The sequence below is a fragment of the Colletes latitarsis genome, chromosome 4 (genome assembly GCF_051014445.1).
Source record: "Colletes latitarsis isolate SP2378_abdomen chromosome 4, iyColLati1, whole genome shotgun sequence".
In the NCBI taxonomy this organism is placed as follows: domain Eukaryota; kingdom Metazoa; phylum Arthropoda; class Insecta; order Hymenoptera; family Colletidae; genus Colletes; species Colletes latitarsis.
This window is the reverse complement of record NC_135137.1, coordinates 30,869,985-30,893,972: the sequence shown is the minus strand read 5'-3', so window position 1 is coordinate 30,893,972 and position 23,988 is coordinate 30,869,985. Positions and strand designations below refer to the sequence as shown.

The 23,988-nt window shown below is 38.8% G+C and overlaps 1 protein-coding gene across 8 annotated transcripts in view; it reads right to left on the bottom strand.

Moving 5' to 3' along the window:
* The window catches only part of Rbp6 (RNA-binding protein 6), a 1,141,481-nt gene that overhangs the window by 207,531 nt on the left and 909,962 nt on the right, over positions 1–23,988 (bottom strand). For all 8 annotated transcript variants that reach the window (XR_013079560.1, XM_076763808.1, XM_076763806.1 and 5 more), the window contains one exon: positions 750–798. Coding sequence is in view for 7 of the 8 variants with exons in the window: in XM_076763808.1 (XP_076619923.1) it covers positions 750–798 (49 nt within the window). In the remaining variant the exon portion in view is untranslated. The remainder of the gene's footprint in view (positions 1–749; positions 799–23,988) is intronic.

Sequence of the window (23,988 nt, the reverse complement as noted above, 5' to 3'; positions counted from 1 at the left end):
ACTGGGATATTGGAAAATCGGTCGAGGAATGTACATATAGCAACCATTGGGATCGGTCGAGCGCTTGTGAGAACGCGATCCCTCTGGTGGCGAGAATGGGAGGCGACACCACATTGTTAAACACATTTTAAAACGTAATTCTACTTTTTATAATAAAAAGGTTTCTTATTTGACTCTATTCTTCGCGTATGTGAGAATCACGATAATTTGATCACTCACTATGAAATGTGAGATATAGATGAAAATATCTAAGTTACTAGAACAGGACTCCTTGCAATTCTACCGGAAAGGAGAAAGACGCAGATACTGAGAAGCACAGGACAACGTTGAATCGCGCAATCACCGGTCGTGATTAACGCTCCGATTGATCGCGGCGGTCAAATTAATGTTATTTATCTTTGGCTGTAGCGACGTTGGCGCATTGGCGTCGCGTATTACCGTAATTACTAATTATAGTTTCAAGCCAGCTCGTTAATTACCCGATCTCCGATCTCCGCGAGCGAAACGGCTGGCATTATTGACTCGCTAAACAGAAAAGTCTCGACCATATTTTCAACATATTTGCGCGCGGCCAAGTCCCGAGGATAGAAACGGCGCGTACCGAAATTTCGCCGGCGGTTGCGCGCCGTCAGCACTCCTCTCACGTTTTAACGATCATCGGTGATTAAACAGTCATTACCGGCTCGGTATCGAATTATTGTATCGCGGGTAGAATCCCGGACAAGAGAAAATCCAGAAATTTCACTCACCTCTGTGCCTGTTGGTCTGCTTATCGAACATCAGCATGGCGTCCTCGATCTGCAATTTTAATAAAAACGTGTTATCCATGGGCACGTGTTTTGGGAATTTGTTAGGCTCTACAATAACTATTTGTCGTTTTTAGTTTGAATCAACTGTCCGCGGGAAAATATTTCACATAATTAGATAATTAGATTTTAGACTTTGGAATAGGTGAGCGAAGTAATGGAATTAATAAGTTAGTTCGTACAAGCATACAAGTATTTGTGATGAATGTCTTTCGACTTTGGTTTGCTCTTCTTAAAGTTTTGTTTTCTTTATTTTTCTCAACAGAATACTCCTAAGATTACTATTCTTATTAATAATAACAACGTACATTTTTTAGATGACATTACAGTTATTTTCATGTTGTTAAAAATTATAAATATTTTAGTAATATTTCAACTGGAATGTCAATATGGATCCACTGGTCTTCAGATAAAAATTCATATTATGTCATGGTATAAGAAAAACGTTTTCCACGTCATTTTATATTAAATATCTCATATTAGATTTTAAGATATAAGTTTCTGAAGAAAATTCAAAAGCAAAAGATCAAAAGCGTAAAAATAAAATCGGCTCACTAGACGGCACTGAAATATTTAATACTTCTATAAAAGGAATCATAAAATTTGATTATTCGTTAGAAACCGGTTTTGTAGTCAGACTGGCAGAACTACTGTTTAATTCGCGCTAAAAATGGATTTGTTTTTACGACAGAACTATTAATATTTCATATCTGCTCAGAACATGACATGTTCCTAAGATTCAAAGTTTGCAGGTTTAAATTTAGCAGACTGAATTCTTCGTTATAACGGTCCTCGAATGTTCCATTTGAAGCTCGTGAATAACTCAATATCGTTAATGCACTTTACCAAGTGACATGTTTATTATTGAATTTTTAATAAAATACTAATTATCAATAATTAAAATAACATCGATTAAAGCTTGAATTAGTTCTAAATAGGTCTCAAAATGGCGATATAAGTTAAAACACGCGAATTCCAAAAACTAATAGAAATCAAAAAGTATTGTAGCATTTTTCAATTTGAAGCTTCGTTTTTGAGATGTAAATTCAAATTTAATGGTTCGAGTTTCAGTTATCCCGCAATTTTGAGAAAAGTAAATTGAACAAATCTAAGAGAAAATAATATCTTACACGTTTTTATATCTACGAAGCAAGTATAATATCGAAACTAATACAAGTTTAAAAGTATCATTACATATTTTTCATGAATACACGAGAGAAAAGAACATGTTAGAAGCACAGTGAAGCAACAGAGATTAGTGTCATAAATTAGTTGTCGCCCTTAGTCAATATTGCTGGTGAAACGAACCCCTCTGCGTGTTAGAGTCTCAAGTACCCTTCTGAAATCTTTATGGATCGTAAACAACATTGTAGGAACGCCGTGTATTACTTAGGGTGACGCCACGAATTTTTGAAAGACAGTCAGTTCATATAGACTAGAAAACCAGAGTTACAGCAAATAGCACAACAATTTATAATTATCTTTCAAATTAGAGGAGACATACAAATTCAACATACACTTGAATTTCATGCAAATCAATTTAAATGTTAGAAATAAAAGTTCTTTTTATCCTAATACCTGTAACAGTGTGAAAATTATTTTCTTGTTCTACCATGCGATTCTATTGGAAATTTTTAACAATTTATTTGCACTATTGTGACTTGGTAGCTGAAATGTCAAATTTTACATCGAATGATTCTTATTTTCTTGTGAGGCAGAGTAAAACAATTTGTGACGAAACTTTCTGAATTCGCCACCAAGGGGCCACACTCTTAACTCTCTCGCAAGGGAGATTGCGATTTGCGAATAATGGGGGATTCTAGAGGCTAAAATAAGACGAAAATCAGGAATACCAATGTGTTGATGGAGGCTTCGTTAAAAAGTTATTAACAATCAAATTCATAAATTTCAAATCGTCTTGGAAAAATTATTTATAGTTGCAGGGGTCAATTACAAGCATTTTTGGTGAATAGACATATCCCTGAAATCCTACTCACTTTCGAGGAAAAAAATCGGGTAGGTGCTGAAATTTTTCGGCAAAAAACAATTTTTTCAAATCGTTCTAAAAAAATTATTTTCGGTTGCGGGGGTCAATTATAATCATTTTTGGTCAATAGACATACCCCGGAAATCCTATTCATTTCCTAGAAAAAAATTTGAGGTATGAAATTTTTCGACAAAATTAAAAAATTTCAAATCGTTCTGGAAAAATTATTTTCGGTTGCTGGGGTCAATTGCAATAATTTTTGATGAATAGACCTACCTCCGAAATCCTACCCACTTTCCAGAAAAAAATTCAGTACGGGCGGAACTTTAAACGTTAATAACTTTTTAACGAAATCTCCATTAACGAATTAGTATTCTCGATTTTCGTCTTATTTTGGCCTCTAGAATCTCCCATTAAAATTTTTCCCAGAGGTGGCTGAACATCCTGTATACATTCCTTATTTACGAGTCTACTAGTACTTCCTACAATAGCATAACACCACATGTCAAACGATTTAGTGATTCTTATTTTCCTATCAGGCAGAGTAAAAACGATCTGTGACGACACTTTCCGCACTCGCCACCAGGGGTCCACGCTCTGAACTTTCTCGCTAGTGCTCGATCGTCCTCCCTGTATATACACTCATTTAAGAGTCCACTAGCGTTCCCCCTGCTATCTTACTCTCTACTTCCTACAGCAACATCCCGCCACAGATCAAACGATTTAGCGACTGAATTGTGTTTCGCAACGATTAGAAAGCCCACCCCTCGATAAATATCCATCGCCTACGAGCGCAATCTCCCATCAAGGAAGTCCCGGAAAGGCTCCCAGGCATGGATCGTACGTAAACCCGGAACCCTCTCGGAGCGATTCCCGTGGAAGGTTGATGTCCTTCCGAATCAGAGATAGGATCACTTGTATTCTTCCAGGAAGTACGCGTGTGCCGTAAAGCACAGCTGGACCGAGATTTACGAAGCGCACCGCCGAGAAAGGCGTAGCAAGGGGATTGAGAATACCGGGACTTTGTAGCAGGAGGGTGGGAGGGGTTGAGGGGAGGAGATAGTTGGGGGTGTGTTGTCGGTAACTGAAGTGCGAGCTCGGAGCAGAGAGAAGCGCAGGAGGCGGGAAGGCGACGCGGCTAGTAGGATTTATGGGACAGGAGAAACAATAGGGATTACCTTTACCCCCTGCCGTCCTACGAGTTCGTCCCCGCTTTGTTCCTAGCTGCTTCCTGCGAAAGGACCCGCTAGCCGGAGACGATAGAAGTAGCGGCCACGCAGCACGTGAAAACGGATCGGAATTGTTCCTCGGAGAATGAAAGGGCGGCGACGGGAGAGAGGAGCGATGGGGAAAAACCGTGTTGTAAGCCGCGGTTGCAACCGGCTAGCTGCAACGGGGGTGTAAATATTAGATTATGCGATTAACAGTCGATGAACTTCGTTTGCGAGCACGAGGGGACAGTCTCATCCCGTTTGCATCTGTCAACGCAGCGTAATTCCCTTTACCCGGGTCTTACGTAATACGTTTCACGGCGGAAAGTAACATCGGAGGGGCGTGACTACGAAAAGACAGGGTTCGCGTTGATTTAACCGCTCGAAATTTTTGGTCACCGTTGGAAATAGCTTCGGGGAGAAAATGTATTCGTCGGTGGCGCTGAAATTCAAATCGATCCAGTGGAAATAAATCTTTTATTATTTTTGAAAATTTTCTGATTGGAAGAAAATGTTTATAATTCTTGACTTTAAGCAAAAATTCTTCAACTTTGATTTCATAGAAGTGAATAGACTATATATTTTAATAAATAGAATGTACCCCTTGTACCGCTACTATAGCTAAAAAATAATTAGAAATATCCAGAATACAAGAGGTATTAGCGAGTGGCATCGCCTCCCATGCTCGCCACCAGAGGGATCGCGCTCTCACAAGCGCTCGACCGACCCCTCGGGACTTCCCAATATCTCAGTCAACTAAGGCAGGGCCTGCTAGAAAGCCTTAGTGATGAGTCCATTCATAGGGCCCCCTCCTTTCCTTTTCTAGCCTCCTACGATTCTCACGAGTTTCCACATCGCAGCGACGCAGTGCTACAAGCGATTCCAGATTTTTGGAGGACAATATCTGCCAATACCGTCTACGCACAAAGCAAACGCGGGGAACTATCGACAGAAAAAAATATGCCAGAGCTATCAACAAAAATTGTTCTCTATCGTTCTCCGCAATTGTCGGGTTTATTATTTGGATGGACACCGATACTAGCCCCGTCGGTACTTTTATCCGTGGGATCGTCTGGATTGGAGGCCCGTCTGCGTCCGCTCTCGACGCGGGAGGGTTTGTTTGAATATCGTTAACTGTTTCGCGAGCGTAACACGAGGGGAACGGGGATTGAAAACGAAAAAAAAGGCGACTAACAGCTCGCTTCTGGAGGCTCCGGTGAAGCTAACGAGAAAGCAGTCGCGCGTAAGGTTCGTAGACGTTGCGTCTTCCTCGACAAAGAATGATTCAAAACCTGATCGTTCCGTCGTGGGAATTTCTTTCTCTCCTCCTATTTTTTTGCAAGTGTAAAAATAACGGTCGAAACCTTTGAAAGCGAAGAAGTGCATCGAAAACGAGGCGAGTACCTCGGAGATGACGATTATTCATCGAAATAACTCACATCTTGTTGCTTTGAAAGTCGCATGAAACATAGCAAGGAATTGAGTCTCTTAGACGACGTTCGTCCCATTTCAACTTTCAAAAGAAAAAGTAATATTATACGACGAAAGAAAAAGGGACGAGAAAGAGGAGGGAGAGAGAGATGAACTGAAGCTTTTAATGAAAACAGAAGAGGCGTCACAGCGTAAGACAAGACTGACACCAGGGACCCCTCTCTCTATCGTCAAGTCTTTTACTTCCCCGTTGTTTTTCTAAAGTGTATGTTTTTTCATTATTTTGTTCCTATTACATCTTTGTCGTGACGCGCAACCGCACGTACCGATGCGTTTCGGCCAGTTAAATCGAAATGACCGACTGTTTTCGTTCGACGCACCACGGATTTATCCGTTCCAAATGTACCGATTCGAACGCCACGCGAACAGAGCTGACGTCGATTAGACGAGATTCTCGAGCACTCTCGAGCAACAAGCCTCCCACAGTGCCTCTCCGCGATCGAATGCAATGACATATCTCGAGAAGATTGTAATGTTACCGCGGCCGACACGCTGCAAGTACAAATAGGCGTCTACGGAATCGATAGACTTGGAATGTGGAGTGCAGACGAAACAAGGGAGTAGCACGAATCGATTTATACGCGTGGCACTAACGACCGGAGAAACAAACACGAATCGTAAAATCGTACGTGCAAATGAAAAATCGTAAATTGGTTCGTTGATCGATTATCCAATTGTATTCTACGAAGAGAGAAGCAGTGTTAATGTATTTTTCATTAAGATAAATGTCCCAGCGACCGATATTTCTTTCGTAGATTGATACTTTTAATGGCAGTAGGTATTTCTGGGTATTATTCATTCGTACAATATAATACGTGAAGATAGAGAATTATATGTATATTCAATTTATATTATTAAGGAACGAGCCACCAATCTTCAAATAGTCATTGTCACTTTTAATGGCAGTAAGTATTTCTGGGTATTATTCATTCGTACAATGTAATATGTGAAGCTAGAGAATTCTATGTATATTCAATTTATATTACAAAGGAACAAGTGACCAATCTTCAAATAGTCATATGCGAGTAATATTGCCAAATATCAATAGATTTAAAGTCAACAGTTTATTAAGGATAATAAATACATTAACTGTATAAAACCATTTAATAATCATATTATTGAAATAAATTGGAAATGTCTATTTTAAACATTAAGTGCACGAGAGATGGAAAAGAAATCAACTGCTGCGAAATTATTAGTAAAATTGATTTTCATTCGAGCTAAATAAAACGCTGATAGCGTTCTTATCGGTGATCCTCGCAAACAAAATGGCGAAGTTGTTCAAATATCTTTTATCAGCAATTCCTTAATTGTAAGAATAAACGAATCTCGCGGATGTACGCGAGTGTATTAAAGGAGTCGTTTCATTTCATCGCGGGAAATTAATGTCTCCTTTGGGATATCGAGCAAGAACGTTTGCACTTTCCAGGTAAAAAAAAGGGCAGTTCGTTTGAAACCCTAAAGGATCGGGAATCTTGCGATTGCCGTGGCAGTTCTTCAAACGAGCGTAATTAAAAATAAACAGCGAGAATGAAACAATATAAATTCTGAAACGATACCCCGACAAGAACCCGATCCCTTTGATCGCCTCAACATTTAATTCATCGCGGCGTGTTTCGTTAAACAAAGGAGATTGCGCCACATTTCCCGACGCGGAATTATTTCAACTTTTCTGCTCTTTTGCTTCGCGTTGGCCCGCCGTAATATCCCCGGGTAAGAATAGCGAAACCCTTCCCGATGTACTTTGACGACCTCGAGTTGTTCGACGGAATCACCCTCTGGGCTTCGACTCGTTGAATCGACATTAATCTTCCTCTTGGACGGTTTCTCGCAGTTTTCTTTTCGCTCTCGGATATACGATGGTTATTGTATTCGCGTTAAGTGGTGATTACGAAAAACATTTCACAGACTGGGAATTCCTGATGGATTCGGTTTTACGACTGCCGGAGTTTCACGATTAATTCGATTCATCGTCGACTGTAAATAATTTGAGGAGCAATTATAATACGCGTTCTGCGTTATTTATTTATAAATACGTATTTCAAATCGACGGATTTTATGGGCGACAGAAATTGTATTACAGGGAATCCACGATACAGTAATTGGAATAAAATGATTTCTTAACTGTATTAACAATCAACGATAAAATTTGTTGAAAAATAAATGTCCAAACCCGAAATTGTAATACTGAATTTGAAGAGGTAAGTATCTCATGATTCTGTGAGTTTCTAGTAGGCGGAAACAAAACTGCAAGTAGTAATGCTCAACCCTTGGCCAGACGCGTGTAGTACACGAAGTTGCGATTTTTCTTTAGTAGGTGTGAACTTTCAAGAGTTTAAAACTTTATGACACAATCTTCTTTCCGCATATTTTCTTATAATTGCGGAACAGCTTCGCTTGAAACTCCGAACTAAGAAGAAGTGGGGCAGAAATGTTTGTCTGAATTATCGCACGTGTTACCACTGAATGCACAGGTTCGACTAATGATCGTGCGTAACTACTTGCGAGATACAGACATCACGTAAAATTTCTTTGAAACTAATTACGTGTAGGAGAATTTGAACCAGTCATAGTCTTCAATTTGAGTTTTGTTTACGTTAAAATAAATAAAAAGTGCACTTCAATTACATTTTTCAAGGATGCAGTTATTATTCTATATATAATAGTATATTTCAATACACTTGCGCGACAATGTTAGACTACGAATCAGATTAAAGAGAAGTATTTTGTGATTCTTAAAATAAAAGCTTATACACCAATTTCAAATTAAATTTTAATCGCTAAACGATTATAAATTTCACAAAGGCGAACGTTCTCCGTTCCCCGAATGACCCATATTTCGTCGCGTTAAACGATTCCAGCCATTCGGCCGTGATATTTATTCGCTTAGATCAGAATTCCGTGACCGAGCAGAATTAATAGCAGAAAATAATTTTGCATAATGGGATTCGAAATAACGGTGTAATTTCAACGGTTACCCTCTTCCTCGCGAACGAACAATGCTGAAAGGTTATGGAAGGAAGGAGAGAAAGACGGCGTAGGAGGGTTTCCGTCCCTGCGGAGCAATCGACTTCTGGTGAGTGGGCGAGGTGTACCTTATTACAAGTTCGATTCTAGTGGCGTTACAGCTCTCCGTGGACCGTGTTGTAGATTGCTGTCTTACGAGCCCTGTCCTTTATACCAAAGGGCGTTCCCTGTTTCCAGACACACCTCGTATCATTTCCCGCGGCACCTTTCATCCCCCCGCCGCTCTGGGGCTCGTGCTGGCATTCTTGTTTGGCAAACTAATTTAAAAGGGCGCCGGGAACTGGGTCAAGAGTGCGGACCCTTTATGCGAACTTTTCCCACCTGGCCTTTCCTGACATTTGCAAGAAACTTACCGAATATAAATATTACGGAAACTGGGTAGTTTGTAATTAGGAGAACGCAGTGAACATTATACCTTGAAATCAGACATTTCTAAATATCGAAAGTATACATAAAAATTGCAAACAGTGTTTAGATATATTAGATATATGGATATCATTAAAAATATTACAGAGACTTCGTGGTTTGAAATTAAAAGAATGAAGTAAACGTTATACCTTGAAATCAGACATTTCTAAATATCGAAAGTATACATAAAAATTGCAAACAATGGTTAGATATATTAGATATACGGATGTTATTAAACATCACAGACTTCGTGGCTTGTAATTAGGAGAATGCAGTGAGTTATATTTAGAAATTACACATCTCTAATTCAAGGGTGATTAAGAGATATTTTGTTGACCATAAACCTTATTGAAATTAACTGTAAAATTGAACTGAATAGAATGTGCATAAGTACTACAAAATGTAATAACACACACGTGATCGTGTCTCGCAAATCGACTTCCACTATGACCACAACTCGCAGAACTTTCTCAATTTGACTGACACATGCTCGTGAACTGTTCCACGCAGACTGACTCTCGATCTTTCATCGCTCTGCACTCATATTCACTCGCGTGTGCATCACGCATTCGTGCCACGCGTCCAAAAGCTCCACGTGCATTCTAAGAACTCATTCACTCTTCCCTTACAACTGACAGCCAAGCATAAATATCCTATATTTCGTTGTTTTAGACACTTTTCGTTCGCGTCCACGATCATTCGATCCACTCGCGTGAAAAGTTCATTCTGTTCGTTGTTCGAAAACTGGATGTTAAATATTATTAACGTTCATATTCATCGTATTAAACTACGTGTTGTTCTTTTGTGAATTATTCTTTAAGGTTGATGCACTGATTTTATGTTAATAGAGTATTATCAGCAGTGCTGCAAAATGTATTAAACAATGTGCAAGATTTTTAAAATATCTAGATATGACAGTAGAAACGTTTTATTATTAGCAGTAAATTTCATTATAAACTTTGTATGAAATTTTTGTTAAGTTCAGGAGACATGATCAACTGTTGCTGCTAATGATATTCAAAAATTCTACGTAATAATAATTATAAGATACTTCGTGTTACTGCAGAGTTCTTAGAAAAACATTTTAAATAATGTATGAAAGATAGACGACTATCCGTCTCTCTTCGAATAAAAATTAAAATTTGAATTGCAAAAAGAAACATTTCAAAATGAATAAAACTCATGAATAAATTGCCGTTCGTTTGTTTTATTGGTTATGTACTATTCCAATAAAATTTTACTCGCCTCGATGGGAAAGTTGTAAATCGAAGTGATATAAGTCAGCCTGTGGTCAGACACAGTATGTACTCTGTATAAGACACGGTATATCATCTCGTAATTTATTCGAAAATTGATCAAGGAGAAACTTATATAGAAAATGTTCGAAATAACCAATAAATAACCGAAGATCTTCAATTATAAAATAACATCATACAAGTGTTTGAAGAAGAGAGGAATATAAATGTATGAACAGTCCAAGCTTCTCCAATTTGACAACTAACAATTTTATATATTATCAAAACTTGCTGCATTTGATAACTAAGACCATTGTATTTTATCTCATCTCTTATGCTTTCGCGACGAACCACGGCGTTCGTTTCTGCCGAAAACGTAGACGTTCCGATTAATAAGAATACGTTCCAACAACGAACCAAAAAAACGATCAAATTCTTGTTTAAAAACAATTGCTGCTACGAAACACTTTCGCACTGAAAGTCAACTCCTTTCCAGTTGCGCCGGGGCATCGAAAGTAATCTCAACGTCCGTAATTATTTTGTATAAAGTTAGTCAGAATCTCTCCGCTGATATCGTATTCACGGCACTCGCTGTTTACATTCACGAGCCATTCCCGGTCGAAAACGTTTCTATTTAAATCCCCGTCGTTCAAGAAGCCGATGCGTCGACGAGATAACCTAATGCGATAATCGATTCCCGCAGGAAGACCGTAATTGCATTTACGGAGACGAACGAAGCATTCTAAAATAAACACCGCCGCCGGAGGTGCGCGCTCACGCTCGGCCTGCCCGTCTCGTGAAAGGTTTCCCCGTTTCTTTCCCTTTTTTTTTCTTATTTTTCTTTTTTTTTTTTGCACCGTCGCCAGCTCGTAAAACGACGTGGATTTAAACGAAACGATACCGATTTACCCCTCTGGTAACAGAAGCGCCGTTACAGAAGCAGCTCTAGGATTTCCAAAGAATGCTCTCCCTCTTGCTCGTGCCCCCCTTTCCACTTGCTTTCTCTTCTTTTTTCCGCCCCTCTAGCCTCCACGGACGATCGAGGGTAAAAGCGAGCTAGCAGGCTAGGGATTTCGATGAGTTTTCCTCTTGCCACGGCCATTTCGCGTTCACCGTCGCGCCCTATCGCGACCACGGCACTCTGTCCCTGCAGATTTAGTATGCAGCGAGCTGTATTAAATCTCCGCTGTTCGAGGGATTCCGGACTCCCGCTTCAGCCTCGTCTCTGATTCCGACGCGTTCCGCCACCGACCTCGTCGACACGCCGCTTTTCACCCAACTCGGTGTCGCCCGATGTTTTTCTACGCTTTTGAATGTTTGTCGCTGTCGCATCTGTCTGAACCTTTCTTCGTTTTGTGACAACGTAAACCGCCCCTATCTATACTAATCGCAAGACAAAAGTGGCCCTGAAAAACTCTCAGACAATTGAACAATCTCTTCTTTTTTTTTATTAAACTTCATATATCAGTCCATTTTAACGAATTCCAAGTTTAACAATTTTTTGTATGCTTCTGGGTGTACTGTCACTGGTTATGTCGCATTATAAATTAAGTTTGGCGGTTATAGGAAATTAAGGTAGACGAAAAAATGGGGTCAAAGAATATATTATATTAAAAAATAAATTTTCTCCCGAAGAGGACCACAGTTTCATTATACATCCTAAATTTAATATCTGCCTAGTATGTCCACTTTCTATTTTATTTTATCGCAGACAGAAATATCTAAATTGGATTTCTATTTCATTCCTCAAAGAACTAGAAACGTAATCTCGTTAATCCATTGTTGTACAAGTTGGTTTCAGCTCATTTAATTACTGGAAGTGTTGTCCTCGCGGAGATTTTTTCAATTCGGGGTAACAAATAAAAGTCACTCGGTGGGGGGATGCGACGAGCACGGTGAATGGGACAGTATTGTAATTCCCAGTTTAACTTGTTGATAACATCCGAACTGAATCGAGCTGAATGCGGCTGCTCGTTGTTTTGTTGCCGCAGTGGTGTCCGCTGCAACTTCTCTGGGACTCTTACGATTAACAATAAGTGCTCGCTTGAATGGGCCTTTCAATAGATTCCAATTACACGCGGCACTTATCGATTGCCCTGTATGTAAATAATCCGTAAAAATTGTAGCTTCCGTGTCGATTAACCGTCGCGAGTCTCTTTTCCCCTTCCATCGCGATTAGAAACGTATAGTATCCTCGTTGTCCTCAATATCGAACAGTGGACAAAATACAGTGAAATAGAAATAGAAAATTCTCTGGTTAGGCTATGTATGTGAAATTGTCCCTATCAGATTCTATTATTTTCGTATCTATTATTATTTAATAATCAGAACTTATCTTGGGATACTCTATTGGTACAATGAAAATAAATCAATTTATCAATGTATCAATGTATCAAGCTGGAAAGTAATTCTGTAATGAATGAAATTCTTTCATGATTATAGCGTGAATAGGAATTTACGATCGTTGATTCCAAAAGAAAAACATACGTGTATTACATACTGACTTCTAATGCTTCAGGTTGTACAGCGACAAAGTTAATTTTGTATTTTGGAAATTGCCTGTCGGAGTTATTCCTGAATATTGCACAAGGACGAATAATTCTGGACGAAACATCTGCGACAACGTCTCGTGCGCACAATCAGGCGAATTCGATTAGCGACACACTTTTGATGTAACCCGTTGATGAAACGAGAATTCTGGCCGTCGTCACCTCTTTGCTCGGGATTACTCGAAACGTTGTTAGGTGCTAATCGGATAGGATCCAAGTCAAACGGAACAGCGAGAAGTTATACCGTGCACTGTAGCAAAAGATTAGCGATCAAATATGTAGTAGAAAATTCTCTCGAAGGTTAAGGAACGTTGTTAATTCTGTACGATGCATCGAAAATGTAACTGTGACTAGACTCAATTTTCGTGTAAAATTTGGTGTAACTTTGAGGAGTCTAATTCGAAGGAAAAACAAACTCGATATCTGTGAAAATTATTTTTGATACCTACAGAAATTATTCTGTTTGGCAAAAATATCAAATATTTCCCCCAAGATACTACAATTTTTTAATTTTAAAGTTCTCTTGCTTATTTTGTTTCAGACCATAGCCACATGTACATGAAATGATCAGAATAAGAGTTACGGTGTTAATTGTGGATACAAGCTTTTAATAAAACGAATTTTTTATTGTAGAAAAATTCTGTGAGCTTAGACAAATATAAGTAAATATACATTAATAAATTTTTCGATCAAAAATCTCAAATATTACCCAATTTTTGGAAGTCCAAATAGAATGTGTACAATATCTGTGTCAAGAATCACAACGAAACGACTATCTTTTATTTTTTAGAATCCTTCAATCGAAAGTCGATCGAAAGTCGTCTTTTCATTTTGCTAGTATAAAATAATTTGATCAGTGCACGAAGATTCGCTCGCGATCCTTCCCGTTCCATTTGAAGATCGGGAAATTATTTACGTTACTTCGTTCGACTCCACTCAGACTTCAAAGTCCATTAGCGATAATGGAATGAAATTTCCATCGCCGTTACATTAAGTTAGTATTTGCACAATTACGATTAAGCAGCAAAGTGTTTCTGTTTCCATTTACGACAACCATTTTCGACAGTTCATTCCGAAAAGTTTGTTGTCACCTATTCGAGCATATTGTCTTTGCAATTTTTTCGTGGCGTCGATTTTCAGTAATATTGTTTATACATTAAAAATAGTTCTATGATGAATAGTCGTAGCATTATAGAGCAATCTAATTTTTTGAGACCCAAGTCAGGAACGTACAAAAACTATTGTTTAGGATGCCTGTTAATTCTTAAAAGAAAATCTTGTTCAAAGTTGGTTAGTTACACGTATTTACTTTTTAATTGTGGATGTTTCTGTCGTTTTAACGCATCGAATATAATTGTAAGAAATGGTGAAAAGAGACAATTGTCTTTGGTTCCTTGACTAATCACTCACTTCCATATACAGGGTGTTCAGCCACTCAATTTCTTGATTGAGACTTCATTAAAAAGTTATTAAAAAATTAAATTGAAAAATTTCAAATCGTCTTGGAAAAATTATTTATAGTTGCAGGGGTCAATTACAAGCATTTTTGGTGAATAGACATACCCCTGAAATCCTACTCACTTTCGAGAAAAAAATTCGAGTAGGTATTGAATTTTTAGATGAAATTAAAAAATTTCAAATCATACTAAGAAAATTATATTTAGTTACAGGGGTTAATTACAATCATTTTTGGTCATTACACATACCCACGAAATCCTACGCATTTTCGAGAAAAAAATTGTTTACCGAAAATATAATGTCTGACCATACCATTGATATGTTTCACTGAAATTTCATGTATATCTTTAAAACGTCGTAACTTCTGAACGGATTGGACGATTTTAATGTTCAAAAAGCCAAACGCTACGTCTTTTAGTGTAGAATATGTAGCAATTATAAAAATACTCGAAAGATTGTTCCTTGGCTCTGTAATGTTAGAAAACCCCCATAAAAATGGTCCAATTTTCAAACGGTCAGAACTCCTACAATAGTGAACGTATTTCATTGAAATTTTTTTCTAAAGTAGAGCTCACGAATACCTACAAAAAAGTATTAAACAACTTTTCCATACAGCCCCAACCAAATTCATTAAAAATAAAAACCGAATTTTTAAGAAAAATCGACAGGGGGTAGATGCCTAAATTTTTCGCCGAAAAAAAAATTATCAAATCGTTCTGGAAAAATTATTGTCAGTTGCGGGGGTCAATTACAATCATTTTTTGTAAATAAACATACTCCCAAAATCCCACGTACTTTCGAGAAAAAAATTCTTTACCGAAAATATACTGCGTGGAAATGTTTCTATAACTTTGTAACGAAGCCTCAATCAATAAATCAGTATCGTTGATTTTCGTTTTATTTTGGCTTCTAGAATCATGTATATGTTGTTTTGGTGCAGATGATTATAATCTAAGTTACCCAAATTTTATATTATCACCCGTGTTTAATTTTGTAGATCAAGTATGAATTTCATCTGCTTCTAATTGCTATCTTCAAAGGTTTCGATCAAAGAATCTATCCTGTATTTATTATCTGCCACTACGATAACGTTTTCCTTCCCAAAAATAAGAGTTACCCTCCTGGTCAAGGTTGAGAAAGAATCGTAAATAAGTAAACGAATGCAATTAGGCAAATTTTAACAAAATATTCATCGATAAGCGAGCAATAATGTTCCCGCGTTCCATCGACAGTTCGATCCGATTTCTCCAAGGCTGTGCACGAACAGCATTTAATTCTCGCGGAGAATTGTTCCGGTAATGGACCTCCTCGTTCCCAATTGTTTTCGTTTCTTTATTTGGTGCCCGTAGGTCGCAGTATGTTTGCAGGAATTATAATTGGCCGGTGCAATTCGATTGATTGGACGAAACGCGAAATAATAGAGCTGCGGGCATTGCGAAAACGAAATTCTCGGGCGCTTAATTACAAGCGCCGAAGAGGCGGTGCTAAATATCGCGCCGCTGGAAATTTATTCGGCGGGTGTACCGATTTCTCTTCTCCTTTTTATCGTTAATAATTAGAAATAATAATTATCGAGGGTAGCCGGTCGCGGGGGGACGAAGGAGCACGGCTTGTAAGCCCGGTTCACCGTGATTGGAATAATAATAAATCGCTAGCGACAGTGGGAAACGTCGGCTGGGTTAATTTGAGAGGCGCGCCAATTAGAATTTTTCCAATCGTCGTGCTGAAAAATATAATAATTGTGAAGTATGCAATAAAGAAATGAAAGAAATTCACCGTACACCGCGGTTTCAATGGAATACCCGTGGACCGCGTTTAATTGCTATTTCGCTTAATTATTTATTTTTCCAATCCTCTTTAATTTCAGGAGGGAAACACAGATTTCAAGTAATTTGCATTTCTAACAGTAAAAATGAAAGGGTACGGTGGGTGTGCAATATTTTCTATTTACAGTCTACTCGAGTCTCATCAGTGTTGTGTTCCGTCGTGGAATTCATTTTTACAACAAATCTCTGTTGTATTTGCCTTCCTTCGGAACAATTTGTACACCGTGAAATGTTTCGACCAATTTATAAAAATATCGTCTCGCTCGAGCGATCACTTTTTTAAAATAAAATAGTATTAAAGTGTCGCGCGCGAGGATATTTTCCGACGCCTTTGTTCTTAATTACGCCTCTCGGGGTACCAAATCTGTTTACACACTTTCCACGCTATTCGTAGGGATCCAGGAAACACCGGAATAAGCGCGAAACGCAAATTCCTTTTCACCGTTGCTGTTACCATTTTCTCGTTGTGTCTCTTAAGCGGCCCCGCGTCCAAATATTTTTCACGGCAGTTGGAAAAATCCACGAGCGACTCGCGAGCTCGAAAATTCGTCTAGTTGCCGGTGCATCCGAGAATTAAATAGAACGGAGCCCCGTAGTCCCGGGCACCGTGATTCCTCCCTCTTTTGGGGCGGCGTAAGGGGGGTAGGAAAAAGAAAACAAAAACCGTAGATGGGCGTCTAGCCACGTTAGGCAGAAAGTGTACGCGCATCTCATATAATTTTCCGCGAAAGTTTCCGGGCGCAAGGTGCTCCGTGCAGGCATCGTTCGGCTTAAATTCATTTTTGAGCACCGAGCCGGAGTCGGGTTTCCACATCTGCGTGCGGAACTCGTTTTACTCCCCTTTCTTTCTCCATTCCGCTCTTGTCCTCCATTTCTCTTCCGCCGACTTCATCGCTCCGACTTGAAAGGTAAACTCCCGGCGTGGCGGAGTTTCGCCGAGCTTTTTCATCGGAACACGATTCTTTTTTTATTTCCTTCTTTTCCTCCGCGTCGGGAGAAACGGGAAATAAGAGATCCGAACCGGAGTTCTGGTTACCTGGCGCGCTGCAAACCGAACGGGGCAAACTTTTTAAGGAACGAGCCCCGCCGAATGCAACATTTCCGAGTCGTTAATTATCGAAGGCTACAATGTTCGAGTAACCACGCGCTCGCAACAGTCAATCCTGCCACCGTTTCAACGATTCCACCATCACTCTGGTCGCTGAAATAATCCGTGATCCAATTATGCTTCGCTCGTACTGAGGGCTTTGTATAATCTGGACGCGAAAGAACTAATTTCCATTCACACTTTCTTAACGCTTTCGCTGTCATATGTGGGTGGCAGGATTTCTCAGTATAGGAACTGAAACAATTAACTCTTAAATTGAAACGTTAAAGAATTTTTATTAAGACAAATTTTAAACTATGTAGTTCGTTTAACATCAAAGTTTTGGTCTGGCAATGAACGCGTTAAGAAAATATAATGAAAGCACTTTTGTGAAATGTCAAGTATTCACTAAGAATTTTAACAGTATACGATTTAAAGGATTCGCCTAGCTTAGAAACAAACATGTAAATTCTTTTCATTTCTCCTTAGAGCTTCAAAGTCTTTGATTCTTAGAAAGTTGTTTCAGCTTCAGAATAAGTGCTACCATAGATTTTGTTTACACCCATAACAGCTTGTGTATTAAGCTTAGCTTTCTACGGCAAATAAAAACAAAGAAAGAATAAAATGTACATTGAGGGAGTATCCCAAGCAAGATGAAGGGGCGAAGTTCTGAGTATAAAGCTGTTTAACTAAATGAAACTAAAGCGACACTTCCCATAGAGGACTACGTTTTCTCACAAATACTCTATCGACCACTTATTCTTAAATATACACTCTTTAACCAACCACTTAATTCCCCAATTAGTCCCGATTCCTTTCCTTTTCTTTCCTTCTGCTATCCTGTTCATTACTTCCTACAACAATAAACTAAACAATAAACAATATTTCACTCGATGCTTGGTTTTCGGGAAAATCGGCTTAACCCTTCCAGTATAATATCATGACTCGTACGCATTATGAGCCAAATAAAAATAACACTATACAGTGTGTACGGCTACCACTGGGGAAAATTTTGATAGGAGATTCTAGAGGCCAAAATAAAACGAAAATCAAGGATACTAATTTGTTGATTGAGACTTCGTTACAAAGTTATAGAAACATTTCCACGTAGTATATTTTCGGTAAAGAATTTTTTTCTCGAAAGTACGTAGGATTTTGGGGGTATGTGTATTCACCAAAAATAATTGAAATTGATCCCTGCAACCGACAATAATTTTTCCAGAACGATTTGATAATTTTTTTTTCGGCGAAAAACTTAGGCACCTACCCACTGTCGATTTTTCTTAAAAATTCGGTTTTTATTTTTAATGAATTTGGTTGGTACTGTATGGAAAAGTTGTTTAATACTTTTTTGTAGGTATCCGTGAGCTCTATTTCAGAAAAAAGTTTCATTGAAATATATTCACAATTGTAGGAGTTATGGCCGTTTGAAAATTGGACCACTTTTATGGGGGTTTTCGCATTTTACGGGGTCAAGGAGCAACTTCTCCAATATTTTTAGCATTTCTATATATTCTACACCAAAATACGCGTTGTTTGCCTTTTTAAACATTAAAATTGTCCAATCCGTTCAGGAGTTATGGTGTTTTAAAGATATACATGATATTTCAGTGAAACATATCAATGGTATGGTCAGACATTATATTTACGGTAAACAATTTTTTTCTCGAAAATGCGTAGGATTTCGGAGGAATGTGTAATGACCAAAAATGATTGTAATTGACTCCTATAACTAAATATAATTTTTTTAGTATGTATTAAAATTTTTTAATTTCGTCTAAAAATTCAATACCTACTCGAATTTTTTTCTCGAAAGTGGGTAGGATTTCAGGGATATGTGTATTTGCCAAAAATGATTGCAATTAACCCCTGCAACTGTAACTAATTTTTCCAAGACGATTTGAAATGTTTCAATTTAATTCTTTAATAACTTTTTAATGGAGCCTCAGTCAAAAAATTGATATTTTTGATTTTTGTCTTATTTTGGCCTCTAGAATCTCCCATTAAAATTTTACCCAGGGGTGGCCGAACACCCTGTATATTGTTGATAACCTGTATAATTTTGATTCTCTTTAATAATATATAGTAAAGAAGAAATGAAGGAAAAATATAAATAAGGAAAAGGATTATAAAATTGTGGGTTACACATTTAAAATAAGAAGTACAAACTATATCCAAAAGATTAAGAATTTGGAAACATTATAAGCTCCTGCAATATCGTCACTTCCCGCACTCGCCGACAGACGGCTACGCTCAACCTGTACCTCTCTCACAAGTACTCGACCATTGAATTGCCTTACCGATGAATCCACTAGCAAACCACAAATGGATTGAACGGAGACATTATCTTGAAATTGAATTAAAAAACATTCAGTGCCACGAAATGTGTTTGTATTCTAAGGAAGAATCAAGTCGTATCGAATCAGACATTATAATCAACCCTCACGAGATAAAATTACTCGACTCCACATTCTACTTACCCCTAGTACCACATTTCCCTTAATCCAAGACAGTTCTTTCCTATTCCCCGCAACGCAGGCAATTTATATTCGGTTAATTCTAGGGAAAATACCGCAGGGAGACGTTTGCCCCCGGAAGAAACGCGTGTCTTTCCTTCGGACGTTTCCTCCCGTGCAATCTGAGGGTAGTCTCGGAGTTTAGGATAACGGGGTGTTCAGCGACGGTTCCAGACAAACATAACGACGACACGCGGGGATAGCCTCGATCTGTAGCTCGAATATCCGCAAACATCCGTGGTGGCTCTTTTCGCGAACGGCGGAATCGAGAGGGAGGAATTGCTCAAACGGGCCGCCCGTTAATCCCGACAACGATGTTTCCGAGCAGTAACGCGCCTCCCTCGTAAAATTCCCTCGACATTGATGCGGTTCTGCCTTCCTGCGAGCATCTCGACGAATAATGATGCGGAAAGGCGAGACGAAAGGGCCTGGCAGCGCAGGACAGGGACGGGAGGGGGCCGGTAAAGAACTTAAGTAGCTCGCAAAGAGAAGCGAGCGCGGGAGGGTTGATCCGTTTATTCAGCGACACGTAAGCCGACTCCGACTTCTTCGTCGACACGAAGGGCGCGCGGTAAACCTTCGCAGAAAATTCGATGTTTCGAGCAAACAAGCCACCGCCACGGCTATCAATACACGTCGCCGTGGCTGTCGTTCGATGTCGGATCGATAGCCTGTACCCGTTGTTCCGGGAATAAGAAATCCTCGTGCAGGGAAGGACGGTTTTTCTCGCGGGGATTACTTTCCTGAAAAAAACGAGAATAAGGGAGAAACGGGGAAACAAGGGAAAGAGGGAGATCAGGGCAGATCGTTCGGTCACTGCTGGAAACGAGCGTTTGCGCGATCGAGCCTCGAATAATTATTCCAACGTAATAGCTAAACTTTGTACGGGCGTTTAAAACTGTAAAGAAACTTCCGACGAAGACCCACGATTAGTTCGCGATGTTTGACGTTTACAACGCTGGGAGATCCATGCATTGCCTCGACTGTCGTTGCTCACTGTCGGAGACTTGCTAGATAAGAGATCAGAGATCAAATAACTTAACGAGAAATGCAAACCGACTAACTCGATGTTTCATTGAAAATGATTTCTTTCGCAGGAAACGAGGAAGCTTCTCGCGAATCCATTATTAAAAATCCTTTAAGCAAGAGCACGTCGATGGTTCGAGATGGTAGGCTGGATTGTCAGCCAGTGCACAGCGATTTAATATCGTCACCTGGCGGAGCAGACTCCTGGAGGGAAGCGGGTAAACCGGGCTCATATTTCAAGACTCGATACATAAGAATTCTATAACGAGCCAGTGCCACCGTCGTCTTACAGCTGCCACCGCGTGACCCGCATTACCATATTCTTCCAACACTAATTGCCGTAGAAAATGGGTGGTTAGGTTTTAATAAAGGACATCGAGGAGCATTGCTCGCAAAACATTATTCGTTATTAGAAATATCGAGTTCCAAGAATTTCTACGCAGCTTATTAAATTATTAGTCAGGTCGGTTCGTAGGTAAACACTTTGGAAAGGATTCGAAAATAAAAAACAACGTCTAAATTTATCCCGTGTAGCGCGCGTAATCTCTTCATCTGGTCGGAATGTTTATTCGCCAGAGTGTAATAAAATTAGCATACTCCATCATAAACATATAAATATACGAAATATATTACCTTCTTGGCTGTAAACCTACCGCGCGGACTTAATTTAACGTCAAACGGCTCTAATATATTTCACTGCATGACAAATCAGTCGGTGCACTTCCGTGCACGAAAGTCGACCGTGCGCCGTAATATCGCAAACGTTGAAAACGCATGGAATAAACGACGCCACGCCGTACTAATTTCAACTATTTATCAACGCGAGCCAATTTAGGCGACGGTTCAAACAAGGTAACCTTCCACTATCGGTGGCCGTTCACCAGATTAACTTCAAACAGTATAAATGCATTTAGATTGATTAAACGACGCTGATATTTTAGTCAATCTGTTTCACCCCCGTCAATTAATTAGCGAGGATGCATGTGTCATATAAAGTACCGAAACGAGTGATAATTATATGGAAGAGGTATGATAAACAGCCGTGTGCGTTCGGAGTTTGGAAACGTAAACTGGGTCAGACGGTATCCGTGTTTGCGTACGCGATGACTCTTCGCGTGTTTGCGTGTAAATAAAATCAAATCGCTTTACGTAATTTCCTGACGCGTTTCGAATCGACGTCGTGTCGCTCCTCCGCGCGTGTGAAAAAACGCCAAACGCGTTCCGGGTTGGACGGAGGGGGATACAAGGTATTATTTATTTATCGACGATGATCGAAAGTCCATTAGCGAAACGCGAGCTCGCCCTCATCGCCACCTTTTTCTCCTCCTTTCTACGCCGGGGCTGTTTTATACGAGTAGATAGCGAGTTCGTGACCGACGACGTGCCAGGTACGAACACAGACGTCGGCGTCCTGGGCACGAGAGCACAGTATCTTTTAGATTACGTGTTTCGCGACGAAACCTCGAAATTTCGACGTGGTTTTAAGTGTCTCGCGGTTCGATTAACGTTTCCCTATGATCGACGTATCTACGGAATTTAAATGAACAAATGAATGTATTCCATATCGCTTGATTGAATCCAACAGTCATCGTGGAAATGGAAACAGTTACTTGACGTGGAATATTATTTATTACGTTTATTATTTAGGTACAGTTACAGTTCGTATGCTATAATCGCGATTCTGTCTATTTAGTTTTACCAAATGTTGTTTATTGCAACCGTGTTACTTGTATTTACTAAGTAGTTTCGTTTGTATTAACGGGCTTTCATATCAATTATTTTTAATATTAATTTTTTTAATGTTCTTATCTTTTTTAATAGTCAATTACAAAATCGATATAAATAGTATACAATAATGTCAATTTAAAAAACAACGGTTCAGTCCATAAGAAACATGTTCTTCATTTATAGCGAACCATCATTATAGTGTACGAATACGAGTGGGAGTAACTGCATATCAATATTGTGGAGGTTTCCGAGCGAGTTCTGTGAAGAGATTATCATAAAGATAGAATATATTAACTGCTGTTATTTATAGTTTGAGTGGTAAGAATTCTCCATACATAGAATCTAAAATCTTCAATTAAGTTATTAATATACATTAAAAGAAAGTGATTTATAACAATCGAAATGACAGTACAGGTCTACGTATAATTTAGAAATACTGAAAATATAAATATAAATACGTAAGTGGATTAAAATTAAGGATTTCATCTCCTTCGGAGCAAAATAGAAAAGAAAATTTACGCGATACGTATAGTAATTAATTTATATAATTGCATAATACATTATTTAATATTTATAACACGAACACGATGGCAATTGCGATATAAAATTACACGTCACAGTACAGAAAGGAGTCGTGCAATCCAATTTAATTTAATTTACTTTCTCAAATAAGCAGTAATTCTGCTCTTGTATTCTACCGAAAATCACTCTTCACATATAAATAATAATTTCCATTTAATCTTGTTCAACGTCGTATATTTATAAATCTATTTGAATATGTTGCTGTATGTTTCCTCGCCGGCCAGTCGCAGGATTCGAAATAAAGTAATAAAGAAAATCTTCACTGGAATTTAAATTTAATTTACCTGAATGTACCACGAATGTATATTTTACACGTTATACTCGAAACAAATACATCGTAGAATATATACTCGAAAGAAGCATAATTCATTTTAATTTAGTTTCGACATTTAACGTTGGATCCTTACCGTACAAAAAATTGTGAATATATATTCTTTAATTAGAATTAGTTACAATTATTTAACAATGTACTGAACATCTGTATTCGTATCCCCCATTGCAGAATATTTTCAGCAGTGAATGTTACGCTCGAAATTATATCAAATGAAACGAGTTTTCGAAGATTTTTCCCCGCCCAATCTTATGTTCACATATAAATAAATAAAACAAGTTCAGTTGCAGTCCAGACGTCGGGGGAACGCAAAACGTCAAACTCAAATAATTTTCCAGTAATTGTACGTTCACGCTGAATCGAGATTTGACCCTGTTTACGCTTTTACGAATCCTTTTTCCTCTTTCCGCGAATTCCTCCGCTATTGTACTGGCAATATCGGCGTTACGTGATGTCCAGGAGTTCCGCGGAACGTTTGATTTCGTGCATCGTTCGTAACGGCCCTATCTTTTCCTCGTACGGTCTCAGAATATTCAACGAGCCGGACGGATTCGCGTGTCTTTCGATGCTTGTGTCCGCTTTGCGCACATGGCATGCCAGGTGGCGTGTACGGGAAGATTTACGTTATCGGATATCGTTTTCCGATTGGCTTTCGGCTGAAATTCTCGACGAAAATTAATGAAACTTTGTCAGTCGAAAGCATCGTCATCCGTACGTTTC